The sequence below is a fragment of the Podarcis gaigeae genome (assembly GCF_964106915.1).
Source record: "Podarcis gaigeae genome assembly, chromosome: 3".
NCBI lineage: Eukaryota > Metazoa > Chordata > Lepidosauria > Squamata > Lacertidae > Podarcis > Podarcis gaigeae.
The window spans coordinates 4,776,368-4,791,438 of NC_139680.1; the positions used below are offsets into that span (position 1 = coordinate 4,776,368).

Sequence of the window (15,071 nt, forward strand, 5' to 3'; positions counted from 1 at the left end):
TACTGCTCTTCCCACCTCAAATAACTCTCACTAGACTGTTACAATGGCAACTGCCCAGACCACATTCATGCTGGCACCTCATTAAAAGTGTGAACCATAGCAACATTGATCATTCTTTCTTTACTGTTGATTTGCATAGGTTCTTATCAAATGCACTAACAGAAAGCACTCCTGCTTATGCAAGGCAAGGTACTAGATTTCCATGGGTCCCCTCCTACACTCCCTCAAGCTGCTCTTGAGATTTGAGGAGCCCCCAGGAACTCTGCAGGAGCTGGCACAAAGAGCTGCAGTCCTGGTGGGAAGCAAATGCCACGAGCGGAATAATTTCATGCTAGCACAAACCAACCACTGGTTAAAATTCAGTAAGTTGACATAATACAGAAGATACCTTGCACAAATTGACTTGGAAATCAGAAAATAATACAGTGTCACAATAGTACACAGAAGCAGAGGAAGGAAAGCCATTGTAGCTAAATTAATTTGTGGGAACCAGCCTAAGACAAGCATTTTTATAAGACATTAGCTTAAATCCTTTGTCCCCCCTCACTGAACAGAAGGAGCTTGCATTTACAGAATAAAAACTTAAGATCCAAGTCAGTAAGTGCATGCATAACATAGTCCGTGTCATCCTAGAGTGTATACTTCATCTAGTTCAGTTACTTATTTGCTAAGCCACATATCCTTAGAAATAACTGAGCCTTTAAAAAAAAAAAGTACTAACTTCCTATAAACTGTAATCAATGCTGTTTGAATGTGACCTTACATCAGCAACACAGATTTGTTTATTGTTAACTTGTCATGCACAAAAATAGTTCTGCTGGTGAATGAATGAATCTGATCATCATCAACAACAACTAAGGGGCATAACCAGAATGGTGAAACCACAGCCACTCTATTTTATGTGGTGTTGGAGTGATGCAGAAATATATTCAACAGAACAGCAGAGGGCTCTATTGTAGAGCTAAGCTCTTTCCACACTCCTTTAGGAAATGAAAAAATCTGAAGCGTCTTATTCACATCTTGCAACATACATCTATTTGTAGCATTAAATAACTTGGGGCCAAATATTGCATACTTTAGGTCATATAAACCTTGGGGGGAAAGGTCACGTGTGACTCATCTCTTTTCTCTCCATCCACTCTACACCACTTAATCAGCAAATGCTAATAGGTAACGAAGAAGGACACAACTCTAATATCTAAATTGATACACCATTCATGCATGCATGTTTTTTGTCTGGAGAAAAGTTCAGTAATGACACAGCTCTGGCATAAAACAAAACTTGCTAATGATTCAAGTAATGACACAAAATCCCTTTGATCAATACTCTTGCACTAGAAAATGCCATAAATATACCACCAAGTGGAAATCAGGAACAACGGAAGCATTATTACATGAGATACAGGGCTCCAGCATTCATCTCTTCAAACAGAAAAACTTCAAAGCAAATCAGAATCAGAAAGAATAAAAAAAAAAAGCCCACTAACAACAGAGCAGATTCCACCACTAAAAAACAAAACTGCCGGAGGCTACATGATATCATATCTATACAACATACCATTGCTAGAAATTATAACATGCTTTTCTCTTGCACACAGTATTAGGGTATTTCATTTGAACTTTGCATACAAATGTGAAAGCAAAAAGGAGAGCAAATTAACGCATCCCTAATTTCTGCACCTCACATAAGAAGCACTCTGGCACATGTTAGGCTTGTCTATGGTTATTGTTTTGATTCCTGGTGTGGAAAACAGAATTCTTTACACAAACACACAGTCAAGAAAAAGAAAAGTGGGGATTCTTAGGAAAAGAGTAAGTTAAGAGAGAGAGATCAACTACAAAGAAAATTAAAGGAGTCAGACAACACACATCCAAAAAGAAGATTAGAATGTGGCTTGCAAGAACTGCAGAGTATAAAATGAAGATTTTAATATCTGATATCTTTCCATGATCTTAGATATTAAAATCTTCATTTTATGCTCATGGTATGAGGAAAGGGTTACAAATATTTTTACCAGAGGGCTACAGAATGAAAAAAAATGCATGTTCTAAAGCATGAATGACTTAGCTTTTAAGCAGTACACTTGTCTTGTTTCTATTTGCCAATTAAGTATTTTGCTTTGGTTTCATTATTCAGTCCATGGTAGTGTTGCTTCTTTAAGCCTTTTAAAATTAGGTTTATTCAGAAGAGCTCAGGACTAAACTTCCAAGGTGTGAGTCTGAGGTCTGGGAATAATTTTTTTATGGAGACTTTGACTACAGCAAGGAAGTCAGTAACCCTCTTTCTGGTGACTATTCTGAAAGGAACCTCTTCAGAGGGCAAGGGGGTTGCACCCACAGAGTGTTTCCATTTTTGCATTCTTAGATCAGAGGTGGAAGTGAGGAAATTTGTAGTCCTCCCAATATAGTTGGACTGCAACTCCCATCATCCCCCATCATTGGTCATGCTGGCTGGGACTGATGAATTTTGGGGCCTGACACGTGGAAAGCCACAATGTTAAGTATGGTAGTTTAATTCACTGAAATTCTAAATGCTTGTATGCATTACTATGTGTTTAAATTTGATGGGTTGGTAACTGAATTCTAGCAAGTTCTCTAGTAGTTCTCATGTGATTGGATAACGTTAGTCATATGGGAGGTATCTAATGAAGGAGAGACTCCATTTTATGTGAAGTGTTTTAGAATCCACTGTGAACACTGCTACGTTGAATAGAGTGTTGGAGTGCTTCTTCTCTGCCTGAAAGAAAGAAAGCAAAGCTGAAGGATGGGAAAAAGTGGAAATATCTCATAGGAGCTTTAAGGTATGGCTTAATAGAGATAGAGAAGGCTGAGTGCTGAGCTCTGGAAAGAGAGGAAAATACCATTGTTTGGAAGTTAGAAGAAGAGATTGTAGGCCTATGCTTGGAGAAGCATGCACCTGCAAATATTATGTTTTAATTTATCTATAACTATAATTTTCTGCAAGTAAAATTTTTGAATGTTAAGTCTGGATATTTGTTTAGTTTCCAAAGAAGGGTGTCACTCATATATAGAATTTGAGCTTCTTAGCTGCAATTTCGCTACTCTTACTTCAACACACAAGTTCCCCCACCCTATCTTAGATGAACCAAAGCTCTATCCCCTTTTGGAATATGAAAAAGGGGAAATTGTGGATTCATTATCAGCATAACCCAGCTTTTCTGTGTATATTTATTTATTTATTATTTATCTCTTTCTCTCTCTCTCTCTCTCTCTCTCTCTCTCTCTCTCTCATGCTTCTATGGTTTTTCTTTCACATCAGACCTTTTCTACTTACCAGGCAAAATGATGACGTCTTGACCAGTTGATGGTATGCTCTTATTGTAGCCACCCCAGCCCTTTGTCACACCATCCCAAGACTCAGAAAGTGACCATCTCAGAAGAGGTGGTGGAGGAGGAGGAGGAACTGGATCTAGAAGCAGGGCATATTACTATAAACAGTGTACCTTATAAGCATAACCAAGGTGTGTAAATAAAGATGCTTATTCCTATCAAAACTGATCATTGACAGTATGCAATTCCATTACCAAGCTTAGATATTGGTTTCAACTATCAAAGCATTTAATACATACCATTCATAACAGCACGAAATGAGTTAATCACAGATTTATGTTTCTCATGGACACATATTCACACCAAAAACAGATACTTCCCACCGACCAACAAAATCACAGCATTTGAAGTAAAAAAAAACATACCCATATGCACACATGACTACTTTCCCAATTACTCCATCTTAACAGCAAGGAAAATACTTCAATTTTCCAATGTGGTCTTAAAGATCAGAAGATCTTTAACTATGCAAAAATTGAAAACAAATTAAGATACTCATTATTTTTAGTTCAGTTTTTTTTCAAAATGCAATGATTTTTACTAATTTGTCATTTCATCAAAAAACATAGCACAACACAAAGGTGCTTTTTCCTCTTTTTCGCCAGTCTGGCCCCAACCCTATAAGGCGGGATAGCTCAGTTTGGAGGATGAAACTTAGGACTCAGCTAAAAGGTAAATGTACCCCTGCCCGTACGGGCCAGTCGTGTCCAACTCTAGGGTTGTGCGCCCATCTCACTTAAGAGGCCGGGGGCTAGCGCTGTCCCAGACACTTCCGGGTCACGTGGCCAGCGTGACAAGCTGCATCTGGCGAGCCAGTGCAGCACATGGAAACGGCGTTTACCTTCCTGCTAGTAAGCGGTCCCTATTTATCTACTTGTACCCGGGGGTGCTTCCGAACTGCTAGGTTGGCAGGCGCTGGGACCGAGCAACGGGAGCGCACCCCGCCGCAGGGATTCGAACCACCGACCATACAATTGGCAAGTCCTAGGCGCTGAGGTTTTACCCACCCTAGGACTCAGCTACACTGGTCTAATTAAAATGTTATCTATGCTTTATAAACATGTGATACCAGATAGTGCTGTAGAGCTGTGATCTGTCCCAATGAGAAATTGCATTGAAAGCTTTTTTTATATAGCATTTTTTAAAATAGTGTTTTCCAGATCAGTATAGATCCAGCCTTAATCTCAGGCTTGTCGGTTAAAGCCACACATTGGGCAAAAGATTCCTGCATTGCAGAGGGTTGGACTCCAAGTCCAACCCTCTTGTGGTCCCTTCCAATTCTACAATTCTATGATTTGCCTTCTTAAACAGCTCTGATTTCACTGAGTGCCTGTTAGAGGAGGGCAGGAGTAGGGGTGTCGGAGATGTCAACCTAAAAAAGCATTCTTACTTCAATCTTCAGCCAAGAGCAGCTTACAGGTCAATTTTAAATATCCTGGGTGGTGGAAAGTGAACTTTTCTCCTTTCTAAATTATTTTGTACAGAAAGACTCATGTGCACAAAAATGTGTTTCCGTGTGCACTTGAAGCCTAATGCACAGGAATAATTATCTTTAAAATAGTCTGAAGTTAAAGAAGGTACCATTATTCTTTTTTAAAAAAAAAAATTACCCAAGTACAGACATTAGCCCACAAAAGCATTGCAGATAAACATTTTTAGTGGTCTGAATAATCCCACACCTTCAACACATACCGGGCACTGGTAAAGGGAGCGTGACTTCTGCTTGGAATGCCACGTGGATTGGGCCTTGACCTGTAACTAAATTTCAGAAGCCAACAGTTTACAGATAAAACTGACAAACAAATTAAAGTAGGCTAAAATATTATTCTACGATAATTTCCAGTTATAAACTTTGCTAAGCTTCTCAGTTACTGAAGGCATTTCACAACCAGTTAAAATAATCCATGGATTCCTCACCTCTGATTTTTTTGTTCAACCATAGGCATATGCATTAAATAAACAATTAGATACAAGTACAAACAACCAAAAGGAAAGAGAAAATTTCACCCTCTGGTCCCTGTTGGTCCAAGGTAACTCTATTAGCCCTCCATTTGCAGTAGAAATTTAGCAGAAAATGTTCAACTTTTTTGTTCAACTACATTCAAATACATTTATAGATTTCAGTGACCAATTCTGTCCTCTGAGAAACTGTATCTACCAGAGACAGACAATGAAAAGCACATAATTTTTCTTATTTATTAAAATATAAAGGTATCCCCAGCTAACGGCTCTTGGAAGATAAAATGAAATCATTACTGAATAATTACAGAATTTATACAGTTGTAAGGACATATCACTAGGCAGACCTCCATTTTAAGATAGGATCTCCTACACTCAAGGCACCATACAGCAATTATCTGATGCACCAGATATTTATTGGAAACCTCAGTTTTAGCCTGTTCCATTGTCTCCCTATGGATCTTCTTCCATTGCTAAACTGCTGGTGTGCAACCATGTTCCAAATCCATCTCTCTGTAGCCAAATATATTGCAATAAAAACCAAACTAAATACAATCAACACTCTGGGATCAACTTCTTTTATTTACTACATCTCCCCTGCCCCATGTTTCCTCCCAGGTGTGATTTAACTCTCATTTTATCCTCACAATAGCCTGAAGCAGGTTAGTCTGAGGGACAGCCAGCAGGTTTAAGGTCATCCAGTCAACTTTAATGCTAAGGGTTAGGGTTTGAACCTTGGCCTCCCTGAAACAAGTCTTAGCATCTAGACACTACGCTATACTGGCTGTGCAGCATCATAAGGTTCTCCGGCAATGGAAGTTCATAGAACAGTTGTATATACTCCACACTATCATCTAGGCAAAGAAACAAAGGATCCCAATGCAAAATTTGAGTGCCTCTTCACAAAATACAGCTTTAAAACCCTAGGGCCCAGATAAAACCAAATAAAGGAGTGGGTAACAAGTACCATCAGATTTTGGGCTTTGTTGGACACCTGGCTGATGTAATTATTATTATTATTATTATTATTATTATTATTATTATTATTAAAAAGTCTTCCTTTAATTCAGCTTTCCCAACCATTTCCCCCTCTTCTAGCTAGGGGTTGATGCACAGGTGGAGCAATATGTTCATCAACTATGTGGTGACAGAAAACTTTGCTTGTGGTTATTAGAAAAAGCTAAAACTGGGATAAATGACCACAACAGACACACATAAACAGCAAGCCAGAGTATTCTATTTAACATTAAGTGGTTCAACCAATATCACATGAAAAAATAACATTGAAAGCTTTTAGAAATCATTGCCAAATCCAAGGAACTGTCAATGGTTTATGTAGCGTTTCATGTTCAGGTAATCTATAACAAGCTTATTGAGAGAATGCAACCAGGATACCACACACTAAGACTTTGAAGAAACAAAATGAGTTTCGACCAAATCTAACCAAGTAAACCATTAATAGATTAATTTTAGCTCAACAAAATAGAGGGGATGGAAAGTGTCTACTGTTCTCCAGTAGGGTGCATTACAGGCTCCACAACACAATGCCTATTTGGTCAAAGGGTGGCTTTTCAGCAGGCACCTAGATGGAAAAGTCATGTTAGGTACTGCAGGTTTTTAGGAGGATGTTAGATCAAAGGGTCATTGCATGAGTCTATTAATGGAATAGAAGATGCAAATATACCAATCCACATACAGCACCTCAGAGTTTCTGCTACCTGGGTTCAAAATTACCACTGTAATTATAGCATATAGTGATACATGAAATCCATCTTCATGTGCAGTTCTTTTCCACTGGGTATTCCACCGAGAGCCAGTGTGGTGTAGTGGTTACGAGCGGTGGACTCGTAATCTGGGGAACTGGGTTCGCTTCTCCGCTCCTCCACATGCAGCTGCTGGGTGACCTTGGGCTAGTCACACTTCTCTGAAGTCTCCCAGCCCCACTCACCTCACAGAGTGTTTTTTTTTGTGGGGGAGGAAGGGAAAGGAGATTGTTAGCTGCTTTGAGACTCCTTAAGGGGAGTGAAAGGCGGGATATCAAGTCCAAATTCCTCTTCTTCTTCATCATCATCATCTCACACCCAAACTACAGAAGATAACAGCAGTCTCATGTCTGTGTAGATGCAGGACTGATCTAGTCATGTTTAAAGCAGGGGTGAGCTGCAATTATTTTATTTTATTTTATTTTGGTATTGCTTTTATGGTCTTTCCAGTTTTATTTTATATATATGACACACTACCTTGATATTTTACATGAGTTGGCAGCATAAAAATAAATAAATCATGTTGAAGCCCCCAAAGGGCATGTGAGATAGGGACTCTACCCCTCTTGCTGCTCTGCCTGTTGAACTGCTGGTCCCTCTACTGGGCTCTAAGGGAAAAGCACATTTGTGGGGCTGCCTTCCTGCTCAGTCTGCACTTTAAATCATGCACTTTACATGTTTGTGAAAAGGCACCTTGAAAGACATGTCCTGCTGCCCCTGTGATTTATAAAGTAGGCTAATACACCCGTTCACAAGAATGCCTTGGCAAAGTTCCTTTACAACATATACGTAAAATAGCTTTAATATCTGACATTACACCTATAAAAGTCAGAACATTCAGACTCCAACACTGAAGCTTCCATCCCAGTGCTGTCCCTGGGACATGGGGAGGGGGGAGGCAGAACCAGACGCAGCTGCTAACGAACACTTTCTTAATTGAGAGCTTTGAAGAATGTTCTCTGAAAACTCTGCATGTCAGGAAACTCTATTTGCGGTTTATTCATAACTGTGTAATGTTTTTTGTTTTTAGTGTAGCTTGGTTAAGGCAGACTTACACAACAACAGATCGATGTACAATGAGTGAAGTTAGTCAGCTTGCTTCCCATATCAGTTTGGGTTTTGTTTCCACTTTGCATGCAAAAAGGGTCCTGACATTTCAAACTTAAGAAGGCACACGGTCCTTCCCAGAGCACATCAGGGTGGGATAATATAGAGTATAAGCAGCCCTGCTGCACTCCAGGATGGCTTCCTTCAGATGTCCAGCTTTCTGAATCACAATGTATTTTCTTTTAACTGTGTCATTCAGACTGAAGCAAGAAAAAGAGTGTGTGAATCTAGGAGCACGCCAGTGAATGAGCTGGCATCTGATATGTATTTATTGACATTAAATTTTGGGTTTAATGCACTCCTGCCACTCTCGCAACAATTCACTCTAAAAGGCTTTTAACTGGCACAAAAGGAGAGGGTCAAAAGTAAGTTGACCCCTAACAGAATGTACAATTATTAGAGAAGGCCAGGACAAGAGCAGCTGCTGGAACCCCACTGACATCGGAAAGTACTTCCAAAAGTCTGGTTATTAATAATACACCCAGGTTCCCCACCACCACCACCTCTACAAGGTCCCTTTAGCTTCTCTGAGAAGAATTATAGCCCTCCCTAGCAGCTGCAATAATTGTGTTCCCATTGTTGCACAGACCTCCCCTCGACCACCCCCTACAAGTGTCCATTGTTGGGGCAGAGTCAAGTGATTATATGCTCTGGCTGATACGGTTTGAGCCCAGCTGCCTAACTGCTGACACACGAGCACCGAAAGGGCGGGGGACCCACGTCTGCAAGACGGGGCTCTAACATGCCAGACCTTTTACATAAGTCAAACAGGAACAAATGATGCTTTATGGGTCCTGCTGACGGAGCAACCTCCTCTTCCTTTGAAGTGGTGGCTGCTTATAGGCTCTTACAGCTTTTCCTCTTCAGCCCAAGCAAGCATCCTCCTTTTGATATGCTACATGCTCATTATCTCTGCCCCATTTAATGATTTTTGATTGAAAGGTGGCAGCTCAGTTGCCAAGAGGATCGTTAAAGAGGCTCCACAGAGTCAGGCCTACAATAAAGGCTTTCCTTATGCAGTGGCCTAAATTTGGAATTTCCTAACAGCGTGTTCTTGTTCTTTGTGGCAGATAAGGGCTGAGCGTGAAATTCTTAATTAAGCAGTAAATAGTGTATGGGGTGTCAGCAGATGCAGCCTGTAGCCATGGAGACTAAGTCACATGAACATGAGAGTAGACACTAAACAGGGAGCCCCGGGCTTGGAAGTGAGTGGCAGCTGAAGAATCCTACAAAGCTTGTAAACGGGATTAATTAGTTGACTAATTATTTCAGACCATTAATGTAACTTAAAAATAAAGCCAGTTTCTAATATAGTAACAAGGAGAACTCCAAGGATTAAAATACAAAACTGCCCTCTTTCTTCGTTGAAGGCTCAAACGACCAAGACCAGCAATGCGACAATGCTGATTTCCTACCGGACATTGCAAAAAAACTGAAACAAAGCAAAAAGAAAAAAAAGACAAACCCTTCTCAACCTTTCTGCCCTAAATAAGTTCTGTGAAGCCAAAAAGTTGGTATATCCTTACTGGCGGAAGTCAATAAATCTAAACAGTGGCTAAGGTGAAATGGTTGTGGGGTGCTGGGGTATGTGGAAAGAAAAGCTCCCATTGCTTAATCCAGGGAAGGGGCCCAAATATCTAAAGCTGGAGAGCCAGACACTGACTACTCCTTCCTAGAGTTTCATGTTGTTGTTGTTTAGTCGTGTCCGACTCTTCATGACCCCCTGGACCAGAGCACGCCAGGCACTTCTGTCTTCCACTGCCTCCTGCTTGGTCAGAATCATGTTGGTAGCTTCGAGAACACTATCCAACCATCTTGTCCTCTGTCGTCCCCTTCTCCTTGTGCCCTCCATCTTTCCCAACATCAGGGTCTTTTCCAGGGAGTCTTCTCTTCTCATGAGGTGGCCAAAGTATTGGAGCCTCAGCTTCACGATCTGTCCTTCCAGGGAGCACTCAGGGCTGATTTCCTTCATAATGGATAGGTTTGATTCTCCCTAAGTCCCAACATGTGACCCAAGGCGTCAGATGGTCTTTCATGTCCAAAGAACAAGTTCAAATGCTACCAGCTGGATAGTACAGATTTCTTGTTTGTGGGTAGGTGGGAGACTGGTGTCCAAGCATTACCTGACTACTGGGTAGCATGGGGTGCCAGAGGGCCCATAGTCCTGGGTGGGAGAGGGATGCACAAACCAGCCACCCCCCACAGAGATCCCCATTATACGGCTGGGGAGGGTGAAGAGTACCCTCTGCACCTCGGCCTCCCCCACTTTGTGCATCAAGAGATCTTCTACCTACAAAAGTGAAGAATGGGCAAAAACTTAGGGCATAGAAGCAGCCCTCAGGGGCACAGGCTCTAGGGAGATGCTGGGCAAGCCCACTTACAACAGCAAGGGGTAACAGGAGCGCCAAATGATTGGTCTGAACAATGGGGTTTCTTTTCGTGTCTTTTGAAAAGAGCAGCACCTCCGGGCCTTTAGTTGTTCTGGTTGAGACATTTGTGACTCTTTTAAGGACTGGGAAGGGAATATCAATCAAGTCCTCAGCCCAAAATGACACAGTCCCACAAAGGTAGATGCGGGAATCCAAGATAACCATTGCTGCCTGCCCTCACCCAGCGTTTGTCTCACAGGTTTTCTAAATGCAGAGTCCATTTGTGTGCCATTTCTGCCCCAACAGTCCCCAATACAGGTATCAAGTTGTGGGCGGAGTGTTCAGATGCACGTTTTCCAAATCAAGTTGAGTGACGTGCTCTGTGCTGTACGCCACCAGAGAGTGGGTGGCAGCCTGGTAGTGGCCACTTCTGCTAAGACCTTCAGGTGGCTGTCCATCAATCTCACCATCCCAATAAGTTTAGTCTTGCTGGCAGTGGTGGTGGGAGATCAGAGTCAGGAAACAAGATTTTTAATTTAACTGAGGAGGAAAATGGAGAGCTGTCGATCTAGAGAAAATAACTGAATAATGGCAGGTGAGAGATCAGAAAAATCTTGAACAAAAGAGCCTAGAGCAAAGAGCTGCACTTCCTATGCAAGGAAAGGATACTGGAGAAAGAGTCTCAGGGAACTGTCTAGTATTCATGTTCATGTCTCATGCCCTTCCATATCTCCTGTGGGGGGTGGGGGGTTGTTAACCCAGTGTTTTCATGAGTCCTCCTATACGACTCTGGGTAACTCCTCCCTCCTAACTTACTTCACACAGGAAATCATCATCATCATCATTTTATGTGGCAGGAGAGGAGAGAAGTGATAGGATGTTTTTTTTGGGGGGGGGGCTCTGATGTCCCAAATGGAGAGTGTCATGGATGAGGAGTTACGTGTGATATCCCTCACCACTACCTGAGCTTGGGTACAGCTGTTCCTCCTCAATGAGCATGATGGTTGAAAACTCCCAGTTTCAGAAGAATCCTTAAGGTGGGGGGGAATATGCATTTGTTCTTACCTAAATAAGTTATCTTCCTTCTTTCCCAATTGAAAAACCAGTCACAGCCTTTATTGTGCTTATGTGAAGGTAACGACAGGAGTGGCAATCCTTTCTGTGTACCGCAGGTCACTGTAACATTGATGTGGGATGATCGGACTTCATGTTCCAGCAATAAATAATTCCCAACTGTGAAATTATCGAACGTAGCAATATACTAGAGAGTAAAACATAAGAAAAATGCATACTTTTACAATATATTTGTGTCCAGATTTTGTCTGGAGCTTAACAGAAAGAATCTAAGACATGAGGAACATTCTCTAGACCCATAGTGCCACTATTAAATGATTTAATATAGGCTTCCCTAACCCAATGGTCTGTACATACACCCTCTGAACTAACTATGGCAAGGGTCAGCAAGGTTTACTTTGCCTGGGCTGGTTCACTCCATCGGAGATCCCTCTGTGGGCCAGTTAAACGACCCCCATGTTCTGCTTGTGGCCCATGGGCCTTAGGTTGCCTACCCCTGAGCTATGGGGTGCCTCTCATTGTTAAAGTGAAAATACACACAGCCTTTTTATGTCTCTCTACCAACAAATTTGCCCTCTTCATAAAACAGATAAATACCAGGAATGGGCACAGAAAATCTCAAGATACACATTGATCTACTCACAAGTCATTGTTATTCCTGAGAAACATAGAAAATAATAGGATATATTTATCCGAAAGTCTTCAAACTTACACGACCCTTTAAAAATTAGCTGATGAAGGTGAATACATCGAAAAAGGGCCCTGTCCTGGCTTCTGATGCATAATTGACTCCTGACATTTGCTCAATGATTGAAACTAAGACCTCCACATCGAATCTGACTATGGACTAACATAAACTTATCTCTACTCAGAAACTCTTATCCCTAATTCTGTAAAGCGTGTTCTCCTTCATGGAGAGCACATGTTGCGGTGGGGTCTGCTGAGCCACCCCTCTGTTACCAGGCAGGGTCTCTAAAGATGGCCTGGGGCAGTGATTGGTTCACTGGGTTGCTGGGGTAAAAGTTATCTTGCAATTTTGGTGGGAGGGGTAAAATGTTTAAATACTCTGCACGCAGCCTGGAGCTTTCTCTTTGCTGCGTGCAACGGATCACCCGCCCACCCACCCTTGAGTAAGGGGTTGTTGCATTGACCTTGCTATGCCTGTTATGGGGTCGTCTCCCGTTGGGGCAGGGGCTTGGTAGGAATTTTGTCCATCTGGCTGATTGGCTGGGCCATTTGGTTTTTGCCTACTGCGTAGCAAATCGTCTGAAATATACTCAGAGTCGCAAAGTGATTTCATGCTCTTTATTCAGCTCATAGTGGTGAGGAGGAATGAATGAATGTCCCCTCAAAGTATCTGCTTTATATACATTATTTACACAATGGGCTGCACGATTGGCTAATTCTGGAATTCTACTGTAAGCCAATCAGGTTGTGGATTCACTTATATCTGGAGCATGATTGGGTGGTTCCTGCCAACCAATCATATTGCTGCATTGTTCTAGGACCAATCAGACTGCTGCATTCTGAATCCTATTGTTCTAGGACCAATCAGACTGCTGCAATTTGGATCCTATTCAACTCAGTACATAACACCCCTCCCCTCTAAGTTCCAGTCCTGCCCGGGAGGTCGCATTCATAGTCCTCGAGGTACGCCGGTGGCCTACGTGTGCGTTGTGGCCTGGGGTGTTCCCTGGTCCGGGGTTCAGGTTCTGGCTCGTGTTCCAAGGATGCTGGCTGTGATGGGCCTGTTTGGTCTGGCGCAACCGGCTCGCTCAGTCGTGGTTCTGGCTCCGGTGTCCTTTCGGCCTCGCAGGTCCTCTCTGTATTTACTGATTCTGCCTCTCCTGCTGCCCCCTCCTCTATGGGCCTCACTGCCCCGCTGTTCCCTTGGGACTCCTCTGACCTTTCCTCCTCCTGGTTTTCTCCCGGGAATCGTTGCCGTATCTGGTCGCAGTGGCGGTGCCAGCATTGCCCCCAATCCGTTAGCACCTCATACGACACGGGGCCAGTGACCCTGGTGACTGTGGCAGGTACCCATGCTGGGCCTGCCCCAAAATTCTTTGCGTACACTGGGTCCTGGGCCTTGAAGGTCCGGGGGTTCCTGCCTTCCCCCACCACTACCTCATCCTGAGCTCTATCGGGGTGAAGGCGGTCCAATCTGATTGCAAGGCGCCGACCCATTAGTAGTTCAGCGGGGCTCCAGCCAGTTGTTGAGCTGGGGGTCCTGTGCTGTGCTAGGAGGAATGTGGCAAGGCGGTACTCCCAATCCCCTTGCGTCATGCGGCGAAGGGTGTCCTTGGTGGTCCGCACCATGCGTTCTGCTTGGCCATTGGTGGCAGGGTGGAATGGCGCCGAACAGATGTGGCGGATGGCGTTCTGCGCTGTGAAGGTTTGGAATTCTCCTGACGTAAATGCAGTCCCGTTGTCTGAGACGAGAGTGTCAGGGAGCCCGTGGGTTGCAAACAGCCTGCGTAGTACCCGGATGGCTGCGGACGTAGAAGTGGACGGTACCAGTGCGACTTCCAGCCATTTGGTGTAGGAGTCCACCACTATGAAGAATGTTTTCCCCTGAAAGGGGCCAGCGAAGTCCACATGCAGGCGTGACCATGGTGCTCGGGCGGACTCCCAGGACTGGACTGGGGCCCTTGGGGGATCTGGGCGGGATTCTTGGCAGGCCTGGCAGTGTTTGACCCAGGCCTCTATCTCTCTGTCGATCCCTGGCCACCACACATAACTCCTGGCCAGGGCCTTCATTCATACTACCCCTGGGTGTGTCTCATGTAGGGCTGTGAGGACCCTTTTGCGGAGGGGCTGGGGAACAACAACCCTGCTTCCCCATAACAGACACCCCTTGTGGGCCGACAGTTCATGTTTGCGGGTTGTGTAGCCAGCGAATTCTGGCCCAGGACTGCTGCTGGGCCATCCCCTCCACACCCAGTCCAGGACCCGGGAGATGACCCTATCTTTCTTGGAATGGTGTGCAACTTCTTGTGCCTGAATGGGGCGGTCAGGAAGCAGCTCCAGGCTCATAACCTCTTGTGCAGGTGCTGGGTCGGGGCCTGTTTCTGGTAGTGGTAGCCTGCTGAGGCGTCCGCATGGCCCATCGCCCGGGCGGTGAATCAGTGCATACTGGTAGCTGGCAAGGAAAATTGACCACCTGAGGACACGAGGAGACAGCACTTGGGGGGTCTGCTTTTTGGGAGCAAACAAGCCAAGCAACGGCTTGTGGTCAGTCACCACGGTGAAGGGCCGCCCGTACAAGAAATCATGGAATTTTTTTACTCCCTTCACGATTGCGAGCCCCTCCTTGTCTATTTGCGAGTAATTCCGCTCGGTTGCGTTGAGTGTCTGGGAAAAGTATGCTACCGGTACCTCTCTCCCATCCGGGAGTTGGTGTCCCAGGACAGCGCCAATGCCATAGGGCGAGGCGTTGCATGCTAGCACC

At 43.8% G+C, this 15,071-nt stretch overlaps 1 protein-coding gene across 2 annotated transcripts in view; it reads right to left on the minus strand.

Moving 5' to 3' along the window:
* The window catches only part of PKHD1 (PKHD1 ciliary IPT domain containing fibrocystin/polyductin), a 242,753-nt gene that overhangs the window by 83,111 nt on the left and 144,571 nt on the right, over positions 1 to 15,071 (minus strand). For both annotated transcript variants that reach the window (XM_083729646.1, XM_083729647.1), the window contains 3 exons: positions 11,615 to 11,810; positions 5,044 to 5,109; positions 3,296 to 3,430 (listed from right to left, as the gene is read on the minus strand). In XM_083729646.1, coding sequence (XP_083585772.1) covers positions 3,296 to 3,430; positions 5,044 to 5,109; positions 11,615 to 11,810 — 397 coding nt within the window. The remainder of the gene's footprint in view (positions 1 to 3,295; positions 3,431 to 5,043; positions 5,110 to 11,614; positions 11,811 to 15,071) is intronic.